This window comes from Salmo salar, chromosome ssa03 (assembly GCF_905237065.1).
Source record: "Salmo salar chromosome ssa03, Ssal_v3.1, whole genome shotgun sequence".
In the NCBI taxonomy this organism is placed as follows: domain Eukaryota; kingdom Metazoa; phylum Chordata; class Actinopteri; order Salmoniformes; family Salmonidae; genus Salmo; species Salmo salar.
Genome location: NC_059444.1, coordinates 27150141 through 27174553, shown reverse-complemented (window position 1 = coordinate 27174553; position 24413 = coordinate 27150141). Strand labels below are relative to the sequence as shown.

General features: G+C 42.9%; 1 protein-coding gene across 1 annotated transcript in view; it reads right to left on the bottom strand.

Moving 5' to 3' along the window:
- LOC106599299 (aryl hydrocarbon receptor repressor) overlaps positions 1 to 19168 on the bottom strand; it is a 42754-nt gene extending 23586 nt beyond the window's left edge. The window contains exons 1-7 of the mRNA XM_045716026.1: positions 18965 to 19168; positions 18076 to 18244; positions 17719 to 17833; positions 17130 to 17566; positions 16862 to 16984; positions 14840 to 14904; positions 13854 to 14035 (exon numbers count right to left, since the gene is read on the bottom strand). Of these exons, the coding sequence (XP_045571982.1) occupies positions 13854 to 14035; positions 14840 to 14904 (247 nt within the window). The 5' untranslated portion in view covers positions 16862 to 16984; positions 17130 to 17566; positions 17719 to 17833; positions 18076 to 18244; positions 18965 to 19168. The remainder of the gene's footprint in view (positions 1 to 13853; positions 14036 to 14839; positions 14905 to 16861; positions 16985 to 17129; positions 17567 to 17718; positions 17834 to 18075; positions 18245 to 18964) is intronic.
- Between the last annotated feature and the right edge of the window lie 5245 nt (positions 19169 to 24413).

Here is a 24413-nt window from a genome sequence, read left to right as displayed (position 1 = left end):
ATTTACCACAAGTGGACTCCAATCAAGTTGTAGAAACATCTCAAGGATGATCAATGGAAACAGGATGCACCTTAGCTCAATTTCTATTCTCATAGCAAAGGGTCTGAATACTTATGTAAATAAGGTATTTCTGTTTTCACTTTGTCATTTTGGGTTATTGTGTGTAGATTGATGAGGAAAATGTTTTATTTAATCAATTTTAGAATTAGGCTGTAACGTAACAACATTTGGAAAAAGTCAACGGGTCTGAATACTTTCCGAATACACTGTATGTCTTGGTGCGTGTCTAGTGCTGTAAAGGCAATAAGGCCCAACTCTGAAGCGCAAGAGGTGGCTCCCCACTCATTTCTGCAGGGCTGGTCTCCTACACGCTGCACTGATCAACAGATCGTTTTCATAACCATTTCTGAGGTCAGAACCCAGTCTGCTGCAGTCACGCAACTGCTCGCCTGGTGAGCTTTACTACATGCCTACAACACGAAGAGCCTCTTAAAGAGACATTGTGCTGATTTCCTAAGAGGCTAAAACACATTACTCAATCACAAGTAGTTAGTGTACAGTACCTACAGAAAGTCTTCACCCCCCCCCCTTGGATTTCTTCACATTTCATTATGTTACAAAGTGGGATTCAAATGGATTTAATTGTCATTTTTGTCAACAACCTACACAAAATACTCTAATGTCAAAGATGAAGATTTCGGTCAAAATATAATAGCTTTTTGTATTAAAGGAAAATAAAACACTAATATACCTTGATTAGAGAAGTGTTCAATACATGTTAGAAACACCTTTGGAAGTCATTACAGCTGCGAGTCTTCTTGGGTAAACCTCATAAGGGCTTAAAACACCTGTATTGCCATTATTCTTTTCAAAATGATTCAAGCTCTGTCTAGGTGTGTTGGGGTTCATGGCTAGACAGCAATTTTCAAGTCTCGCCATAGGTGTTCAAGCAGATTGAAGTCAAAACTGTAACTTGGCCACTCTGGAACATTCTCTGTCTTCTTGGTAAGCAACTCCAGTGTAGATTTGTATATACTCCATTAAGGAGTATTTTGTGTAGATCAATGACAAAATTACAATTAAATCTATTACAATCCCAATTTGTAATGCAACAAAATGTGAAAAAAGTTCAAGAGGGTGTAGACTTTCTATAGTCACTGTACCCATATCAGGAGGAGGACATCATACTGTTACTGTGACTGTGATTTTCCTGTTTTCACTTCTCATCCTTCAATTTATTTGTGATACTTCGGTATCAATCACTGGGGAAGGGGGGGGGGTTCAGGGGCCAACTGAATGAGAAACAGGGAGGAGGTTTTAATTTCTGTGACTGATTTCATCCTTGCTTAATGAAATGACTGTGAGTAGCTACTTCAGGAATGTGAGTGTTCAGCACACAGAGTGACAAATGAAAGGGGGGTCAGTGAGTGTAAGGTGCAGAGGATAGTATACAGTGGCTTGCTAAAGTATTCACCCCACTTGGCATTTTTCCTATTTTGTTGCCTTACAACATGGAATTAAAATAGATTTTTTGGGGGGGTTTGTATCATTTCATTTACACAACATGCCTACCACTTTGAAGATGCAAAATATTTTTTATTGTGAAACAAACAAGAAATAAGACAAAAAAACTGAAAACTTGAGCGTGCATTCACCCCCCCAAAGTCAATACTTTGTAGAGCCACTTTTTGCAGCAATTACAGCTGCAAGTCTCTTGGGGTATGTATCTATAAGCTTGGCACATCTAGCCACTGGGAATTTTGCCCATGGAAAAACTGCTCCAGCTCCTTCAAGTTGGATGGGTTCCGCTGGTGTACAGCAATCTTTAAGTCATACCACAGATTCTCAATTGGATTGACATCTGGGATTTGACTAGGCCATTCCAAGACATTTAAATGTTTCCCCTTAAACCACTTGAGTGTTGCTTTAGCAGTATGCTTAGGGTCATTGTCCTGCTGGAAGGTGAACCTCCACCCCAGTCTGAAATCTCTGGAAGACTGAAACAGGTTTCCCTCAAGGATTTCCCTATATTTAGCGCCATTCATCATTCCTTCAATTCTGATGAGAGGTGTTGAGTTTGCGCCAGACATAGCGTTTCCTTGATGGCCAAAAAGTAGTCCTATGGACAGATACTCCAATCTCCGCTGTGGAGCTTTGCCGATCCTTCATGGCTATCTTTGGTCTCTTTGTTGCCTCTATGATTAATACCTTCCTCGCCTGGTCTGTGAGTTTTGGTGGGTGGCCCTCTCTTGGCAGGTTTATTGTGGTGCCATATTCTTTCAATTTTTTAATAATGGATTTAATGCTGCTCCGTGGGATGTTCAGTTTCTGATATTTTTTTATAACCCATGTACTTATGTACTTCTCCACAACTTTGTCCCTGACCTGTTTGGAGAGCTCCTTGGTCTAGATTGTGCCACTTGGTTGGTGGTACCCCTTGCTTAGTGGTGTTGCAGACTCTGGGGCCTTTCAGAACAGGTGTATATATACTGAGATCATGTGACAGATCATGTGACACTTAGATTGCACACAGGTGGACTTTATTTAACTAATTATGTGACTTCTGAAGGTAATTGGTTGCACCAGATCTTATTTAGGGGCTTCCTAGCGAAGGGGGTGAATACATATGCACGCATCACTTTTCCGTTTTTATTTTATTTATTTTTATTTTGACACAAGCTACAATTTTCATTTCACTTCACCAATTTGGACTATTTTGTGTATGTCCATTACATGAAATACAAATGAAAATCCATTTAAATTACAGGTTGTAATGCAACAAAATAGGAAAAATGCCAAGGGGGATGAATACTTTTGCAAGGCACTGTATATCACTGGGAATCTCAAGGAGAGAAGCCTAAATACACATCATGAAGTTAATTGAGGAGCCAAATATGAAATCTAAATAAGACTACTTACTTTTACAGTCATGTTGAAACTATATAATATAAAATTATGTCATTGTTGTTATTTACACATTAATGTAGCATAATATACCTAAAATAAAAGCTTAATTAACGAATTAAACAAATTTGTTACTGTCTAAACGCCCCCATCCCCAGGGTTTCTTATTGACTTGCGTGATCTATGTTGTCTAGTGCATTGATGATCAACGACTGTGGTGTTGTAGACAAAACTTAGAGTGCGAGTTGACACAAAAAAATTGTTTTGTGACAATAGTCTTTGTCGGGGTTCTTGAGTCGATATAGTTTTGTATATTGACTAGTCCGAAGAGCAGGTGGATTTGTCTTTAGAGAAGGGTTCAATACATGTTAGAAACACCTTTGGAAGTGATTACAGCTGTGAGTCTTTGGTTAGTGTAACGCCCTGGCCACAGAGAGGGGTTTTTTGTTCTTTATTTTGGTTAGGCCAGGGTGTTACATTGGGTGGGCATTCTATGTTCTTTTTCTAGGGTTTTTGTATTTCTTTGTTTTGGGCCGTGTGTGGCTCCCAATCAGGCACAGCTGAAGTTCGTTGTTGTTGATTGGGAGTCACACATAAGGAGCATGTTTTTCTTTGGGTTTTGTGGGTAATTGTTTCTGTTCAGTGTGTTTCCTGTCAGTACTGTTTGGCTGTCGGTTTTCCTGTTTTTTTGTATAGTGTTCTCTTTGTTTGAATTTAATGTCAAGATGAACACTAACTCCGCTGCACCTTGGTCTTCTTCCGACGACAGCCCTTACAGAATTACCCACCAACAACGGACCAAGCAGCGGAGGAAGGAGCAGCACAAGGAGAGGCACCAGGAGAAAAGCTATCTGGAGTCGTGGACTTGGGAGGAAATCCTGGACGGGAAAGGACCATGGGCTCAAGCTGGGGATTATCGCCGCCCGCAGTGGGAGATCGAGGCGGCGAGAGCTGAGAGGCGCTGGTATGAGGAGAGGGAGCGCAACAGACACGAGAGGCAGCCCCCCCCAAAAATTTTGGGGGGCACACGGGCAGAGTCAGGCGGTAGACCTGAGCCAACTCCCCATGCTTACCGGAAGCAGCGTGGTACTGGTAAGACACCGTGTTATGCTGTGGAGTGCACAGTGTCCCTAGTGCACGTGCATAGCCCGGTGCGCTACATACCAGCCCCCCGCAAGTGCCATGCGAGTGCAGGCATCGAGCCAGGGCGGATGGTGCCAGCTCAGCGCGTCTGGTCTCCAGTGCGCCTCCTCGGTCCAGGTTATCCTGTGCCGGCGTTGCGTACTGTGTCTCCAGAGCGCTGGGAGGGTCCAGTTCGCCCAATGCCTGCTCTCCGCCCTTGCCGGCCCAAAGTGGGCATTCAGCCTGGAGTAAGCATGTCGAGCGTACATACCCGAACTCCAGTGCTCCCCCACAGCCCGGTTTATCCTGTGCCTCCTCCTCGGTCCAGGCCTCCAGTGGGTCTCCCCATCCTGGTCCGTCCTGTGCCTCCTCCTAGGTCCAGGCCACCAGTGGGTCTCTCCATCCTGGTCCGTCCTGTGCCTCCTCCTAGGACCAGGCCACCAGTGGGTCTCCCCATCCTGGTCCGTCCTGTGCCACCTCCCAGGACTAGGCCTCCAGTGGGTCTCGCCAGTCCGGAGCCGCCAGAGCTGCCCAACAGTCCAGAGCCGCCAGAGCCGCCCGCCAGTCCGGAGCCGCCAGAGCCGCCCGCCAGTCCGGAGCCGCCAGAGCCGCCCGCCAGTCAGGAGCCGCCAGAGCCGCCCGCCAGTCAGGAGCCGCCAGAGCCGCCCGCCAGTCAGGAGCCGCCAGAGCCGCCCGCCTGTCCGGAGCCGCCAGAGCAGCCCGCCTGTCCGGAGCCGCCAGAGCCGCCCGCCTGTCCGGAGCCGCCAGAGCCGCCCGCCTGTCCAGAGCAGTCAAAGCCGCCCGCCAGTCCGGTGAGTCCTGTGCCTACGCCTAGGGCCAGGCCTCTAACATGTCTCCTCAGCCTGGTGAATCCTGGGTCAGTGCCGCCGGAGCCGCCAGGGACACCCGCCAGCCGGGCGCAGCCAGGGACGCTTGCCAGCCGGGCGCAGTCATCGCCGCCCGCCAGCCAGGCGCAGCCATCGCCGCCCGCCAGCCGGGCGCAACCATCAACGCCCGCCAGCCGGGCGCAGCCATCGCCGCCTGCCAGCCGGGCGCAGCTATCGCCGCCCGCCAGCCGGGCGCAACCAGGGTCGCCCGCCAGCCGGACGCAGCCATCGCCGCCCGCCAGCCGGGCGCAACCAGGGTCGCCCGCCAGCCGGGCGCAACCATCGCCGCCCGCCAGCCGGGCGCAGTCAGGGTCGCCCACCAGACCTTCGGCGCGGCCAGGTGCGCCACCTAAGAGGGCGACGCCGAGGGTGGAGCAGAGGCCACGTCCCGCACCTGAGCCGCCACCGTAGGAAGGCCCACCCGGACCCTCCCCTTCAGTGTCAGGTTTTGCGGCCGGAGTCCGCACCTTGGGTGGGGGGGGGTACTGTAACGCCCTGGCCATAGAGAGGGGTTTTTTGTTCTTTATTTTGGTTAGGCCAGGGTGTTACATTGGGTGGGCGTTCTATGTTCTTTTTCTAGGGTTTTTGTATTTCTTTGTTTTGGGCCGTGCGTGGCTCCCAATCAGGCACAGCTGAAGTTCGTTGTTGTTTATTGGGAGTCACATATAAGGAGCATGTTTTTCCTTTGGGTTTTGTGGGTAATTGTTTCTGTTCAGTGTGTTTCCTGTCAGTACTGTTTGGCTGTCGGTTTTCCAGTTTTTTTGTATAGTGTTCTCTTTGTTTGAATTTAATGTCAAGATGAACACTAACTCCGCTGCACCTTGGTCTTCTTCCGACGACAGCCCTTACATTAAGTCTCATAAGTGCTTTAAACACCTGTATTGTCCATTGTCCAGTACAATGCATGTCTGTCGTAGTAGTAGCAGTCATGAAAATAATAAAGATGTAAACATTACTATGCATATACACATGATAATTCACTCATAATTTCTCCCGTCATATTCACTTTTGAACACTTATCTTTGGGCTTGATTAATCGAACACCATTAATCCATCAATAAATCAATATATTTCCATTAATTAACATACATTTGTTGTTTTGTGGCTGTCTTTGTTATCGTGCCAAAATGGATAAAATAACATGTGTTGTGAAAATGCTTGTTTAGTAGATGTTTTTTATGATCTGATAACAAATTAAAAATCACAGTTTAGACAAAAAGGGCTTGTGCCAAATCAGTAAGCACTGCAGTCATCATGCAATACGACCAAGATTAGTACCCCTCCTTTATGACATATTAAGGTCACTTCCTCACGCTATTGCGAGCAGACAAATAGTTTTCCATTATCTATACTGTAAATAAGAATTTGTTCTTAACTGACTTGCCTAGTTAAATAAAGGTCAAATAAAAAATAAAAAAATGTCCATGAATGTTGCCTTTGGCTGATTGAACACAACCAATATCGGATAACTGAATATCACTGAAAAGTAGAAAACATAAGTAAAATACATGTTGGATCACAACATGCATACGTATGATATCAGAATAACATCTGCTAAGATTTTTGGTAGAAACAGAACAAGCCAAAAATGTTTGCTATTTCTAAAAACACTCTTCATGATCAATCGAGGCATTGTTTCTGGAAATAACAATGAAGTGAACAATAGATTTTTGGATGAAGTGTAACGACGACAGAACAGGATGAAAGAAGAACAAAGACAATTTCTATGAGAAAAAAAATCTCAAATTATATCATCAAAACCTAAATTATCCAGGGCCATATTCAATTCTGGAGCTAATTGCTTGGATTCATTGGAACAAAAATGTCTTATCCTTATTGAAAACAGTCTATTCAAACATGATGACAACAAACACAGGGGAAATGGAATTTCCCCGTTCTGCACGCAAGCTGAAGGAAATCTGCCAGAGAAGGTTGTGCAGCTGCCAAACACTCTGCCCTCTGATAGCCAATTTCTACATGATACTCAAAGCACCTAGTTAAACATGCAGGAGAAGGGAGAACCCAAGACCTCTTCTGTGTACTGATTCCATTCTAGCCCCTTAATCCCCCTGGTCAACATGATAAGCACTACAACTGGAATTGGAAATATGGAACTGTGACCAGACTGCAGAGTGTGCAACATCACAATTCAACACAGTACTTACAAAGGTTTTACATTAAAGTAATGCTTTCTTAGTGGTACTTCATAATTTGGTGGGGCCTTTGGCTCCCTTTGTACCAATTCTATAACATTTTAGAACCCTTTTCACTCACCTCTCAATATCATTATGCTAAACCTATAACCTCTTCTGCATTTCCGTTTGAAGACTATCCCGCTACTGTACTGATACAGTGAGTTTCAGAAGAGCATTTTAAGGTTATGGACAATAATCCAGTCTACCTCGCTTGCTTTAACATGGTACAATTCACTCAACTGGCAGCGCCTCAAACACATTAGCTCAGATTAGCTTAATTTGAATTACTTAATTTGGCTACATCTGGGATATAATTCCCTACAATTCAGATCTAAAATGACATGGGGACCTATACAGTAGTTCTAAGGAACATTTCTGTTCTGATTCAACATTTTAGGCACAGTATATAATGGCTGTTTTCGTTTGATTATAACAAATTCAATTTGGGTTTACAATAAGTGATAGATTACAAACTCACTTTAGAAATTAATTGTTCACATTCACACCCAGCATCCTCATTGTGTCATGCGAGGTCATTAGATCCCCCACCAATAAGTACTGATGTATAAAACCCAATGTCGTGGCACTTGATACAGTGAGGGAAAAAAGTAATTGCTGATTATGTACGTTTGCCAACTGACAAAGAAATGATCAGTCTATAATTTTAATGGTAGGTTTATTTGAACAGTGAGAGACAGAATAACAACAAAAAAATCCTGAAAAACGCATGTCAAAAATGTTATAAATTGATTTGCATTTTAATGAGGGGAATAAGTATTTGACCCCCTCTCAATCAGAAAGATTTCTGGCTCCCAGGTGTCTTTTATACAGGTAACGAGCTGAGATTAGGAGCACACTCTTAAAGGGAGTGCTCCTAATCTCAGTTTGTTATCTGTATAAAAGACACCTGTCCACAGAAGCAATCAATCAATCAGATTTCAAACTCTCCACCATGGCCAAGATCAAAGAGCTCTCCAAGGATGTCAGGGACAAGATTGTAGACCTACACAATGCTGGAATGGGCTACAAGACCATCGCCAAGCAGTTGGTGCGATTATTCGCAAATGGAAGAAACACAAAAGAACTGTAAATCTCCCTCAGCCTGGGGCTCCATGCAAGATCTCACCTCGTGGTGTTGCAATGATCATGAGAACGGTGAGGAATCAGCCCAGAACTACACGGGAGGACATTGTTTCAATGATTTCAAGGCAGCTGGGACCATAGTCACCAAGAAAACAATTGGTAACACACTACGCCGTGAAGGACTGAAATCCTGCAGCGCCCGCAAGGTCCCCCTGCTCAAGAAAGCACATATACATGCCCGTCTGAAGTTTGCCAATGAACATCTGAATGATTCAGAGGACAACTGGGTGAAAGTGTTGTGGTCAGATGAGACCAAAATGGAGCTCTTTGGCATCAACTCAACTCGCCGTGTTTGGAGGAGGAGGAATGCTGCCTATGACCCAAGAACACCATCCCCACCGTCAAACATGGAGGTGGAAACATTATGCTTTGGGGGTGTTTTTCTGCTAAGGGGACAGGACAACTTCACCGCATCAAAGGGACGATGGACGGGACCATGTCCCGTCAAATCTTGGGTGAGAACCTCCTTCCCTCAGCCAGGGCATTGAAAATGGGTCATGGATGGGTATTCCAGCATGACAATGACCCAAAACACACAGCCAAGGCAACAAAGGAGTGGCTCAAGAAGAAGCACATTAAGGTCCTGGAGTATCCTAGCCAGTCTCCAGACCTTAATCCAATAGAAAATCTGTGGAGGGAGCTGAAGGTTCAAGTTGTCAAACGTCAGCCTCAAAACCTTAATGACTTGGAGAAGATCTGCAAAGAGGAGTGGGACAGAATCCCTCCTGAGATGTGTGCAAACCTGGTAGCCAACTACAAGAAACGTCTGACCTCTGTGATTGCCAACAAGTGGTTTTGCCACCAAGTACTAAGTCATGTTTTGCAGAGGGGTCAAATACTTATTTCCCTCATTTAAATGCAAATCATTTTATAACATTTTTGACATGCGTTTTTCTGGATTTCTTTGTTATTATTCTGTCTCTCACTGTTCAAATAAACCTACCATTAAAATTATAGACTGATCATTTCTTTGTCAGTGGGCAAACTTACAAAATCAGCAGGGGATCAAATACTTTTTTCCCTCACTGTACATACTTTCCTTTCTTGTGCATTACACTGAGCCCTGAGGGCGGTCCAGGCCTTGCCAGGGACCAGTCACGCAATGTACTCAGGGAATAAGTGGAGCATTCATTACCTCTCTGATCTGACTATTCCTTCACTGCCACTTTCACTTGTGCACAATTACTCCCTCATGTGCTGGGGCACATTACAGCTTCCTAATATCTACCATTTTCCTTTCCCCATTACTCTGTATTCCACAGAAATACACTGTCATGTAGGCTCATACAAGTCAATCAGGCGAGTTAGTCAACACTGACAAGACGCTCATACATTCATGTCCAGGTAACACGCTGGGAACAGGCAGCATGACACCTTACTGGAGATGTATCCTGTACGAAAAATGACATTTCTATGGACTTTTATGGTTCGTGTGAATGTACTGCGGAGAAATCACCACATCTTCAAGACTGTTACCCTTTTATTGTCTTTTCCTTGTCTGATCATTTCAAAGAGCAGCTTTTCGTGTTGAATGTACAACAGGCAATATCAGAACTCTGCTTAGAATCAAACAGTATTCAGGACCATGAAATGAAAGGACCATTGACACTGATCCTCCCCGTAAGGACACTCACCTGAAACCACAGTGAGCTGTGCATTGTGTACTAGGTCTCTTAAGCTCTATCACTTCACCTGCCCTTTTTTAAATTCAGGTCAATGCAATTTTACATTTTTGTCATTTAGCAGATGCCATTACCCAGAGCGACTTACAGTAGAGTATATACATTTTCATACTGGTCCCCCTTGGGGATCAAACACACAACCCTGGCGTTGCAAGCACCATGCTCTACCAACTGAGGCACACAGAAGTGAAGTGCATGCTCCAATCCTATTAACCTCTCTGTGATCTCATTGTGAGCTGCTGGGAGGACCATACGAGGGTGCGTGATATCTAAGTGGGTCTGATGACTGGAACCTGGCAAGGGGAACCACAACTGCCGGCAAAGCGGAAGAGCAGCACGTGGCACAACTTGTACTGCAAACCCATTCCTTGGGCTATAGGGTGTTACAGCACTTGTATTATGCAGTATCCTGGATGAGATACTATCTCATCAATATGATTCACAAAAGTACTGCGCAGATAGCACACAAAATAAGAGATGACAGAAAAACAAGAAATACCTGGCACACCTCCGGTATAAGTGTGGTAAACTATAGGAGTACTCAGTCTGTTGCTGTAAATAACATCTGCTCTAAACTTGAAGGTTTGTAGGGTGCTGCTGAAAACCCATCAAAAATAAACCATCTGTTAAAACTGGAATACATAGAGTTTCATACGAGGGTCAACCAAGGGTCATAAAACCAAGGGTCATAAAATCAGACAGGGTGATCAACGCAGGGAGTTGAGTTCTGGGTGATCAAATTTGAGTGTAATTGTAAATGACAACAGTCCAACAATAGTGTTGGGGAAACAAAGGATTTCTTTCCGCTGCATGCTGTGTTCTCAGCTTGCTCTTGTTGAACCAACATATTTGGCGTCTAGACCAGAAGTGGTTTGGGGTCAGTCACTTACGCCTTTTGTTGTGCAGGGCCAATCTATGCAATTATTGACGTGAGGCTATTCAAGCAAAGACACCCACCAGCTCCAGCATAGCACTGCCACAGAAAGAGACGAGGTCATTACATCACTAATGAGGGAAAATGCTTTAATATTTTCTTCTTCTGTAACTGTAGATGGGAGGTTTCAATTGGACAATACACTTGCTTTAAGTTTGTAGATATTGATATTAGTCAATCAATCATTCAAATGTATTTATAAAGCCCTTTTTACATCAGCCGATGTCACAAAGTGCTAAATAGAAACCCAGCCTAAAACCCCAAACAGCAAGTATGTAGAAGCAGAGAACAGAGAATAGCTACAAATGTCTTTCATTGGATTGCATATCTATCCTTTTCACTATTCATAACAGGTTGGGTACTTCCAGTATGAACTTAGTATTTGATGTATTTCAAAGCTATGAAGATTTACAGTATATTGCAAAGACATAAATAAGTGATGACTGACACCTTATTTCACATGTGGACAATTCAGTCAAAACCTGATCTGAATACAGAATCAGATAATCAAATGATGTTAACACATGCAGCAACACTACCTTGACCTAACATGTTTCATTACAGACTTTGAAGGGATTGGAAATTACACAGAAAAAAAACAAGGCCACAGCTAGACACATTTGACCAATGTATAAAACAGTATATTTCAAAAGTTCATATAGGCTACCATGTATATCCATCACATATTGGCTGAATGAGCAAGGCTACCACAGCGACATCACGCAGGTGTAGGGTCATGCATGAATGGGTAAACTATCAAGGCTGTTTGGTAATGTTTTCCATTTTCATTTTCTCAAAGTGATAAACCTTGTCAAATACATAGAAAAGTAGGAGTGTGCATGGTGAGAATATCAATAGGTAGGCTACACTCTTACAAAAAAAGGTACTATCTAGAACCTAAATGGGTTCTTTGGCTGTCCCCATAGGAAAGCTCTTTGAAGAAGCCTTTTTGGTCCCAGGTGGAGGGTTCTATGTGGAACCCCAAAGAGTTCTACCTGGAACCAAAAAGGGTTCTCCTATGGGGTCAGCTGAAGAACCCTTTAGAGCCCTTTTTCTGAGTGTAATGATGTCTTATATGGGTCATTCCACCCCAGGAAGGCCTGAAAATATTTTTGATATCTTGGATTGTTCTGGCAATTCTCACATAGAGACTTAATTGGGAGGAAGGATGTTTGATATGCTTTTTATATTTATATCACAAACCATTTTTGAGAAAATCATGCTGAAATTTTAGGCCCTTTTTAGACCTATACATGCCTCCTGTAAGACCTTATGATCCGTTAACCTTACATGATACAGACAATGTGTTGGTGTCATTATACTCCTTACAGTGTGCTCTAAAATATGGAGTATGTCTAGTTTCTGAAATATTTTTTTTCACAAGAATTTATTCAACATTACAAATATTCATATTAATATCTCAAAAGTACCCTATTCGATTTTGTTCATTTTTAGACATATTGTTTTAAACAATATACTCTACAAGTACATCACATTTCCAGAGTGGGCTCTCTGCTACTTTTAAAGTTATGATACATTTTATGAGCACCAGAAACACAATGAATGGGAAAATGGATTCAAAGGGAACTCCCTCTGCTGGTGATTTCCTGAATGTACAATCCTAAAGGAGGGCTGTGATTGGTTAATGGCCTGTAACATCAATTTCTATGTATACAATGGGTCATATTTTGAAAAGTACCAGAAAGCCCACTCTGGAAATTTGATGTGCTTAAAGAGTAAAAATAAGTAAAATCAAAAAGGGCCCTTCTGAGATATAAATATAAATAAATACATATTTTAAATGTTTAATAAATTAATGTCAATTTTTATTTCAGAATCTAGACATACTCCATATTTTAGAGCACACTATAAGGAGTATAAGACACCAATATGTTGTCTGTATCATGAACGGTTCACAGATCATAGGGTCTTACAGGAGGAATGTATAGGTCTAAAAGAGGTCTAATCATGTCTGTGATACAAATGTGAAAGCATGTCAAACATCCTTCCAATGAAGTGTATATGTGAGAATTGCCAGAACAATCTGAAACACCCAAAATATATGTGGGCCGTCCTGGCGTGGAATCCCCCACATGCCTGCTGCAGAAGGCCACAAGATAAACAACTGAACACATGTTGAATCTACTCTGGTACTACTTCAGAAACGTAAGCACTTATCTTGTGACCATAGTAGTCTGAATGTGTTACACCCAGCTTGACGGTGCATGTCACACTTCTGCTTTGGTCCATGTATGATAAATAACATTCTTTCAGCTGAGGTGTTTTCCTTTTTATTTGTCTAAACACTCTCATTAGTAATGTAAACAGAATTATAGTTTCATGACATGGAAGTGGCACTAGGGTTAAAGAAATTTGAGTACGTGTGGCAGCACAGTGCAAGTGGTGCAATTCAAGTGTACAAACCAATCCTTGCATTACACAAATAAATAACTTGGAATAGTTTTCATACTGCAATAGGGTGTAATCTTGGCATCCAGACATGTCACCAGGGGTCTTTTCACAGTCCCCAAATCCAGAACAAATTCAAGAAAGCGTACAGTATTATATAGAGCCATTATTGCATGGAACTCCGTTCCACCTCATATTGTTCAAATGAACAGCAAACCTGGATTCAAAAAAACAGATTCAGCAACACCTCACGGCACAAGGCCTCTCCCCTATTTGACCTAGATAGTTTGTGTGTATGTATTGTTATGTAGGCTACGTCATTTAAAAAATATATATGTAGTTCTGTCCTTGAGCTGTTCTTGTCTTTTAATGTTCTGTATTATGTCATGTTTCATGTTTTGTGTGGACCCCAAGAAGAGTAGCTGCTGCTTTTGCAATAGCTAATTGGGATCCTAATAAAATACCAAAATCCATGGCCAAATCTCGCATGTGCGCCGTCACGATAGGCTGTAACTGTTGTCACGAGAGACTATATAGGGTGTAACTGCACCACATGGGGACGCTGTGCTGTCTGTACCTTGGAAGAAGCTCTTGACCCGGAGGTAGCTGACGCTGAGGCGCAGCACGGAGAGCTTGTCCAGTTTGGAGATGATGTCCGGGGTGAAGGGTAGGAGACTGGCCAGCCGGTCCAGCTCTGTATTCAAACGGTCACGGTGCCTCTTAGACGGGTTGGTCTTCTGGCTGGCCGCTGTCTGTTTTCTGTCAGATATAGAGAGTCAAGTAATTGATTGATGTTAATTGATGTTATGATAAAAGTTACAATCTAGGCTTTTTTACATCAATCTACTGATACCAAAGTAGAGTACTATTTATTGTCCCAATGATGACTGGTTTATTAAAAAAGCAATCATGCGTTACTGAAATTTAAATCCCATTTTGTCTTATTAGTCATTGGAACCTTTATTATGTCTAAGCGTGTATTTTGAGAAAGTCAGGTGTTGTCTGTGGGGTCAGAAAACAATAACTTAGTAAATAGCCCAATAATGACTAAATTCGGTTGAATGCATTCAGTTGTGCAACTGAATGCACAACTACATAATATTAAAACGATGTATTTACAGTACATCATACTACTACTTACATAGGTGGGCACAATGTAATTACAGTGGGTACAGATTGTTACAAGTACTTCCAACTGTGTAATACATGTTTGTGGTTTGTGTAATTGCACATCTATAACGACATTCAATTTGCAAATAAACGGAAAATAATTATTTTAACTTTCTGCATTAGAATTAGATGGTGAGGGATTTTCTTTTAGCAAATTGTTTGCAAAGTGTAACCAAATACCCTTAGAAAGTTAGACAATATAACAATGAATGTCCACATAGTGCTGTTTTTAATTGTAGGGTACTTTAAAACACCACAATGCTTTTGTTTGTCCATTAATTTATAAGTGTTGAATATCCATGAAAGCCAGACTGGAAACAATTATATTATATTTGCACATACAACAAACAGGCATTTCATGTGAGACTAATTCATTAATATCCGGTACTCAACTGTTTTTGGATGGGCTTCCTTCTCTTCCTTCCCGCATATAAGCAGTCCCCAGGTGGAATCATCATCTGTGAGAAATTATCATTAATTGCACGTCTCAAGAAGACAACACTTAGAAAGGGAATATCATGAATAAAGAAGTCTACATGAAAAATAGAATTCTCCAAGTAACAATATTAATTTGATTTCACATTTATTTAGCACAATAAACATTACAATTTGCTAACTAATTTGGCGTCCCAGTTATTTCACTATATCCGCTTCATATTCCTGCCTTTGTTTACATTCAGGGACCAATGGCATATAGCTTGTGTCATGCGTAGTAAGCGCTCAGGTATAGTAAACCATCGATTTAAGGGAAATTAGTACGACTGATCAACAAAAAAATATTAACACATCTACTAACTTGCACACTGTATTCAAATGTAATACAACTCACCTAAAGACTGTTCCAATCAATTTGCAAATCAAAAGGAAATCGGTAGTAGTTCTCAACAGTCTAGAGAATTGAATTATACTATTCTGTAAATAAAGTTGCATAAAAACCTAAACTGTAGCATACGGTACAACACAGCTCTCTACAAATGTGGTTTATCAGTCCGCGGTCCTCTTGGCAGGGATGTGGTTGATGTTATATAGACCCGATTGGGTGGCGTTAACTTCCTCGTATTTCAGGTGGCGAATTTATCCCAATGACCTGGCATGCCCTTCGCACGCAACTCTCTGCGATGTGATCTGGGACGAGACGCAAAAACAGTTGTGCGCAGGTGGTCGTACGGCACACTTCTCCGCGGCGAAGGCAAGGAGCGAGGGTCTCTTTAATATTATAGATATTATTTAATATTTACATATAATGTAATTGGTCACCTGCAAATTGAATAGTATTAATGTAAGTTATAGTTATATGCACTATTCCCATTCATTGACATTTGGAAAGGAAGCGGAATAGAATGTCCTTTTTCTGAAGTTCGAGTACATTTTTATTAATGTTCTCACATATTTTTCTAAATCTTTACTTGCCTGCGGAGAGAAATGGACAAGACACTGAATTCAAATTAAAACAGGGTGAGTATCCATTTTTGTTCTAAAATAAATGTTTGAGTATAAAACGTTTTCTTGGGTGTGCTACTGTAGCTTAAATGAACTTTTCTGTAAAACATAGCCTATATTATTGTAATAAATTGTGCATTTAGGCTATGCTATAAGTCGATGATATGCCATTTCATTGCATCGTCAAGATCAGATGAGGGATACTGCATGATTTAACACATCACGAAGGGTCAATGGGTTTGAAATAAGACAAATCCATTCTAAAATAGTAAATATTTATTATTTAACTAGGCAAGTTAGTTAAGAACAAATTCGTATTTACAATGACGGCCTACCCAGGCCAAACCCTCCCCTAACCCGAACAATTGTGCGCCGCTCTATGGGACTCCGATCACGACTGGTTATGATACAGCCTGGGATCGAACCAGGGTCTGTAGTGACGCCTCTAGCACTGAGATGCAGTGCCTTACACCGCTGCTCCACTCGGGAGCCCACAGACTAAATGTATCATATTCTGTCGATAAAAAATATATATACAGAATTTTGTAGTAATACCTCTTTAGAACCAATGTTCCATGCATATCAGAGATAAACAAAAAACATATATTCTTCCCTATAAAAAAACCCTGTCCCCTCAATGTCCCCATAGTCCAACTGACATGCCCTGAACCATTGGCCTGAACTCTGAGGCACCAGTGCGATGATAGGTAAAAGTGCGCCACCTGGTGAGCGCAACTCATTGCAAAAAATATATTTATTGAAATGCATAGAGATGAGCAGCATGACAAAAGTGTATTAATTTCATATTCTACATAACTTTTTTTAGAGACAGTACATTGACAGTCAATAGCAACATGTCAGCACACCAAGTGAACAGTAGGCTATTGTAGCTCCAATCACAAATTACTTTCAAATAAGCCTGAATTAAATGACCCTTTCCACAATATCTACGGCTGAGGTGGACGTGGAGCCCACCTAGTCTTCCAGGATGTAATTGGCGATGACCACTAAGAAGGGGTCCTCTTCCTCCACAGGTTCCTCTCCCTCAACACCAACTTTCTTCAGCCCAGTCTTCGTTAACTCTATGATGATGTGCTCCTGAAATGAACACATGAACAGAGCATGTCACTCACTCACAAATTGTACAAATCCTGCTGCATTATGTAAAGGTCAATACCATAAATGTAACAGTCAAATATTTAAGATGGTCTTAGTGTGTCTTGTTTTCCAATGCTTTACTTACATAATGGATTAGTCTCTGAAGCACTTTCTTAATCAGATACTTCTTGGCAACCATCTCGGCTTCTGACTCGATCTCACTTCATCTCTTTCAGGTACCAGTTAAATCAGCTTGCACTTCGTCAGTGAGGACTCTTCGTCAACTGTAAGAATGAAACATTTTGTTAAACGTTGACAAAACTAGTATCCTTTTAATTCAACTAAATTGAAAATAAAGGATCCTTTCAGTTTGTTTAAACTCTTAGTATCATCCATCTTCTGCATGTGCAGAATGATGAGGTTGGAGACCCTCCTATACTCAGCGAAGGTCATTTTGAGAGCAGGCTTGGCAGTGCTGGTCTTCTCAGGTCTGCCTGCCCCATGGTCTATGTCCATAGCCTCCTCTGCATGATGGCCATTAGTGCCGTTTGTCCCCTTCACAGCCTCATCTATCAAGTCATTCTGATATGGAGAACACAGGGTAACAATTTTATATGTGTAAATGTATCATTGTCAATAAATATATTGTTGCAAAAAGGTGAAAGTGACTGTTTCCTTACCATTCATTTCCCCATTGTGTTTCTTACCATTCATTTCCCCATTGTGTTTCTTACCATTCATTTCCCCATTGTCGTCTTGTTCCTGGTCGAAGTTGATGTCTGGGGAGTCGACACTGATGACAGACTTATTCAGCAGTCAGAAGGCCTACTTTACGCGTTTGGGATGCACCTTTAAAAAGTCAAAATAAAAGGGTGAAGATGTGTGTTGTACTGTCAGTGCAACTCTTCAGATATCATGTAAGCTTACTCATTATGTGAGCAAATTCACTGCACCACCTCTGTTACACCAACAACCATAATTATTATATTTTAACAAGCAATGAAGACACATAAAAAGACAGGAGTTTACTCTACAATGTATAGGGGCCTATATATATATGGGGATGTATAATTCAGTAGTAGGTGTCTGACCAGCCTCATCTGAGCAGCAGAGCCTGGCCATGCCCTCAGACAGTCGGAGCATGGTTTCTAGCTGCCTGACAATGATACACCAGGCTGGCTTGGTGCTGTCACTCTGACACAGATGTTGTGTGTCAACTCCTTGGCCTCCGAGGTGATCAGGGGTCAACGTGCTCCACACCTACAACGGGACAGAAAGCATGTTATGGTATGTAGATCTCACTGAACGCTGCATCTAAACAGCCCAACACATAAGGAACACCAATACAACAAGGGCAATTATTACCTCTGGTTGAAACTGTAGAGTAAACAATATGTATCTCTGGATCTCATCAGTGGCGTAGACTCGCTCTACAGATTCCATGTTTCTACAGCGCAGGTCTACAATACGTCTGGCTATGACATAATTTGTCACCAATACCACAAGTCACGCAAAGGTGAAAATGCATATGCAAAGGTCTCAAAGGGTTCTGAAACACACATTTCCATTCAATATGGGCTTACTGCAGGTGCTGAAAAAGTTAGGGAAAATAGGAAGGTTTTGCTTTTACCTCACTGCACTCATCAATCAAATTGACGAAGAGGTCAAATCTGAAAATGATGTGTTCTGACATGTTGACGTTCTGTTTCAGAGATTTAAGTGGTTGTATCTCCCATCGATGGGGTTGGCAGCTGCCATCCACAGCATGCAATGCTAGTCTCTCACTAGATACTACTCCAAACATGTAACATGCTACATTGCTATGAGGAATAATGAGACCTCCAGGGACCAGCAAGACTGCCTATGCAACACTAGTAAAAAACTCCAAATGCTTATGTTAAAGCTTTGATCACAGGTTTGATCTTCAATTTCAAGTAACTTATATGTTGGTTACAAATAGGATAGTGCTTGGTGGATTACTTAAGAAACTGTCTCTCGGCGGTACTGGGGTCGCAAACGATGCAAACATTGATGTCCCCCTGAGAGATGTGCCCTCCATGGTCGTCTTGTCAACACCGCCATAGAGAATCAGTAGAATTCCACGCTTGATCTCGTCATTTCCTGCAACAAGGAATATTAAACATATTTTTTTCAGGTTAGGCAGTGCATTTTATAACAGTTTTAACTGTTCTTTTACTTTCTTTTACTTTTAGATTTGTGTGTATTGTTGTGAATTGCTATACTACTGCACTGTTGGAGCTAGGAACACAAGCATTTTGCTGTAATAACATCTGCTAAATATGTGTATGTGACTAATACAAGCTGCCTCCACTATTGCAGCACTATTTCAACTTCAACCTCATCAAATCACCTACGATTGGACTAAAAAATTTAGTCCAATCAATGTATGCTAAATATGATGTGGCTGTCCATGGTTCTGATCTCTGCATGTGAGTGCGTTGTGCAAGTACAACAAATCATGTTCACGCCGTCATACAGTACATGCTTTTATTTTTTGTTGTCCTAGGCAACCTGGCTAAAATGCTTGCTCGCTAGCCTAACTTCCTTTCATGGGCAACGTTAACTAGTTAACATTAGCCTTCAACATCTCGCTACATATTGAACTTCCATCCTCTCAGGAGAGGGGCACAATGCATGAATTTATGGTTGGATCAGAGTAGCCATTATATTAATTGGCAAGTATGGAAAATTAAGTGAAAACGCAAGTCCAAATCCCTATCTCCATCCATGGCTAATTTAGGCTCAACACACTGTCTCCTCTTGGCCTTAATGATGAGTTCGACTTGAAACCATTTTTATAGTTAAAAAATGTCAATTATTATTTAATTTTTTATCCTAGTTGAATATTTTGTGTGCATATAAACTCAGCAAAAAAATAAACATCCTCTCACTGTCAACTGCATTTATTTTCAACAAACTTAACGTGTAAATATTTGTATGAACATAACAAGATTCAACAACTGAGACATAAACTGAACAAGTTCCACAGACATGTGACTAACAGAAATTGAATAATGTGTCCCTGAACAAAGGGGGGTCAAAATCAAAAGTAACATTCAGTATCTGGTGTGGCCACCAGCTGCATTAAGTACTGCAGTGCATCTCCTCCTCATGGACTGCACCAGATTTGCCAGTTCTTGCTGTGAGATGTTACCACACTCTTCCACCAAGGCACCTGCAAGTTCCCGGGCATTTCTGGGGGGAATGGCCCTAGCCCTCACCCGCCGATCTAACCGGTCCCAGATGTGCTCAATGGGATTGAGATCCGGGCTCTTCGCTGGCCATGGCAGAACACTGAAATTCCTGTCTTGCAGGAAATCACGCACAGAACGAGCAGTATGGCTGGTGGCATTGTCATGCTGGAGGGTCATGTCAGGATGAGCCTGCAGGAAGGGTACCACATGAGGGAGGAGGATGTCTTCCCAGTAAAGCACAGCATTGAGATTGCCTGCAATGACAACAAGCTCAGTCTGATGATGCTGTGACACACCGCCCCAGACCATGACGGACCCGCCACCTCCAAATCAATCCCGCTCCAGAGTACAGGCCTCGGTGTAACGCTCATTCCTTCAACAATAAACGCAAATCCGACCATCACCCCTGGTGAGACAAAACCACGACTCGTCAGTGAAGAGCACTTTTTGCCAGTCCTGTCTGGTCCAGCGATGGTGGGTTTGTGCCCATAGGTAAAGTTGTTGCCGGTGATGCCTGGTGAGGATCTGCCTTACAACAGGCCTACAAGCCATCAGTCCAGCCTCTCTCAGCCTATTGCGGACAGTCTGAGCACTGATGGAGGGATTGAGCGTTCCTGGTGTAACTCGGGCAGTTGTTGTTGCCATCCTGTACCTGTCCCGTGGGTGTGATGTTCGGATGTGCCGATCCTGTGCAGGTGTTGTTACACGTGGTCTGCCACTGCGAGGACGATCAGCTGTCCGTCCTGTCTCCCTGTAGCATGCTCTTTGGCGTCTTACAGTACGGACATTGCAATGTATTGCCCTGGACACATCTGCAGTCCTCATGCCTCCTTGCAGCATGCCTAAGGCACGTTCACACAGATGAGCAGGGACCCTGGGCATTTATCTTTTGGTGTTTTTCAGAGTCAGTAGAAAGGCCTCTTTAGTGTCCTAAATTTTCATAACTGTGACCTTAATTGCCTACCGTCTGTAAGCTGTTAGTGTCTTAATGACCGTTCCACAGGTGCATGTTCATTAATTGTTTATGGTTTGTTGAACATGCATGGGAAACAGTGTTTAAACCCTTTACAATGAAGATCTGTGAAATTATTTGGATTTTTACGAATTATCTTTGAAAGACAGGGTCCTGAAAAAGGGATGTTTCTTTTTACATTATTGTAAATATTGATCACATTCCTTGTGTATGATCATATATTTTGATACATTGAATGTTAACATTGTGAACCTATGTTATATATTTTTTACCTCCTGTTTCAGGAAGTGATGTCACTGAGTGTTGCCCCTATATATAGGACCTTCCACTCCCAAGACAGCATTGAATGAGCTGTATTCCGCCATAAGCAAACAAGAAAATGCTCACCCAGAGGCGGCGCTCCTAGCAGCTGGGGACTTTAAATGCAGGGAAACTTAAATCCATTTTACTAAATTTCTATCAGCATGTTAAATGTGCAACCAGAGGAAAAAGAACTCTGGACCACTTATACTCCACACACAGAGACGCATACAAAGCTCTCCCTCGCCCTCCATTTGGCAAATCTGACCATACTTGTACCCTCCTGATTCCTGCTTATAAGCAAAAATTAAAGCAGGAAGCACCAGTGACTAGATCAATAAAAAAGTGGTCAGAGGTAGCAGATGCTAAGACTGTTTTGCTAGCACAGACTGGAATATGTTCCGGGATTCCTCCGATGGCATTGAAGAGTACACTACATCAGTCATTGGCTTCATCAATAAGTGCATTGATGACGTCGTCCCCACAGTGACTGTACGTATATACCCCAACCAGAAGCCATGGATTACAGGCAACATCCGCACTGAGCTAAAGGCTAGAGCTGCCGCTTTCAAGGAGCAGGACTCTAACCCGGAAGCTTATAAGGAATCCCGATATGCCCTCCGACGAACCATCAAACAGGCAAAGCATCAATACAGGACTAAGATTGAATCATACTACACCGGCTCTGACACTCGTCGGATGTGGCAGGGCTTACAAACCATTACAGACTACAAAGGGAAGCACAGCCGAGAGCTCCCCAGTGACACGAGCCTACCAGACGAGCTAAATAACTTATATGCTCGCTTCGAGGCAAATAACACTGTAACATGCATGAGAGCACCAGCTGTTCCGGAAGGCTGTGTGATCACGCTCTACACAGCCGATGTGAGTAAGACCATTAAACAGGTCAACATTCACAAGGCCGCAGGACCAGACGGATTACCAGGATGTGTACTGCGAGCATGCGCTGACCAACTGGCAAATATCTTCACTGACATTTTCAACCTCTCCCTGTCTGAGTCTGTAATACCAACATGTTTTACCATAGTAGTCCCTATGTAGTCCCTTTTACCATAGTAGTTTTACCACCATAGACCCTATGCCCAAGAATACTAAGGTGACCTGCCAAAACAACTACTGACCCATAGCACTCACATCTGTAGCCATGAAGTGCTTTGAAAGGCTGGTCATGGCTCACATCAACACCATCATCCCAGAAACCCTAGACCCACTCCAATTTGCATACCACCCCAACAGATCCACAGATGATGCAATCTCCATTGCACTCCACCCTGCCTTTTCCCACCTGGACAAAAGGAACACCTATGTGAGAATGCTATTCATTGACTATAGCTCAGTGTTCAACACCATAGTGCCCTCAAAGTTCATCAATAAGCTAAGGTCCCTGGGTCTAAACACCTCCCTCTACAACTGGATCCTGGACTTCCTGACGGGCCGACCCCAGGTCGTAAGAGTAGGTAACAACACATCCGCCACGCTGATCCTCAACACAGGGGCTCCTCAGGGGTGCGTGCTCACTCCCCTCCTGTACTCCTTTTTCACTCATGACTGCACGGCCAGGCACGACTCCAACACCATCATTAAATTTGCCGATGACACAACAGTGGTTGGCCTGATCACTGACAACGATGAGAAAGCCTATAGGGAGGGGGTCAGAGACCTGGCTGTGTGGTGCCAGGACAAAAAACACTCCCCCAGCGTGATCAAGACAAAGGAGATGATTGTAGACTACAGGAAAAAGAGGACCGACACACCCCCATTCTCATCGACGGGGCTGCAGTGGAGCAGGTTGAGATCTTCAAGTTCCTTGGTGTCCACATCACCAACAAACTAACATGGTCCAAGCACACCAAGACAGTCGTGAAGAGGGCACGCCAAAACCTATTCCCCTCAGGAGACTGAAAAGATGTTGGCATGGGTCCTCAGATCCTCAAAAGGTTCTACAGCTGCAACATCGAGAGCATCCTGAATGGTTGCATCACTGCCTGGTATGGCAACCGCTCGGCCTCCGACCGCAAGGCAGTGCAGAGGGTAGTGCGAACATCCAGTACATCACTGGGGCCAAGCTTCCTGCCATCCAGGACCTCTATACCAGGCGGTGTTAGAGGAAGGCCCAAAAAATTGCCAAACACTCCAGCCACCCTAGTCATAGACTGTTCTCTCTGCTACCGCACGGCAGCGGAGCGCCAAGTCTAGGTCCAAGAGGCTTCTAAACAGCTTGTACCCCCAAGCCATAAGACTCCTGAACATCTAGTCAAATGTCTACCCAGACTATTGCAGTGCCCCCCCTCTCACCCCCTCTTTACACCACTGCTACTCTCGGTTGTCATCTATGCATAGTCACTTTAATAACTCTACCTACATGTGCATAGTTCCTCAAATAACCGGTGCCTCCGAACATTGACTCTGTATCGGTACCCCCCTGTATATAGTCTCGCTATTGGTATTTCACTGCTGCGCTATAATTACTTGTTACTTTTATCTCTTATCTGTATTTTTTTGAAACTGTATTGTTGGTTAGGGGCTTGTAAGTAAGCATTTCACTGTAAAGGCTGCACCTGTTGTATTTGGCGCATGTGACTAGTAAATTGTGATTTGATATGGATGCCTGACGAAGACCTAAAGGTCAAAAAGTTGTTAGAAATAAAATCACCTGGGAGCGTGGAGCAGAGTGAGGTTTATATTAACCTTGCTGTCTGTCTCTCCGACGTTGCAAAATTGTTAAAATATTCAAATTCGATCTCCATCTGTCTCATAGTAATGAATGTGTCGGGACGAGACAGACAGGAAGGCAGCGTTTCTCAACCAGTCAAAATCATGAATCAGCTGGTATCATTTCTATGGCTATATAGAAATGACAATTGAAAAAAAGGTAAAATAAAACGAAGTGCAGCTGGTTGTGGAAAAAGTACCCAATTGT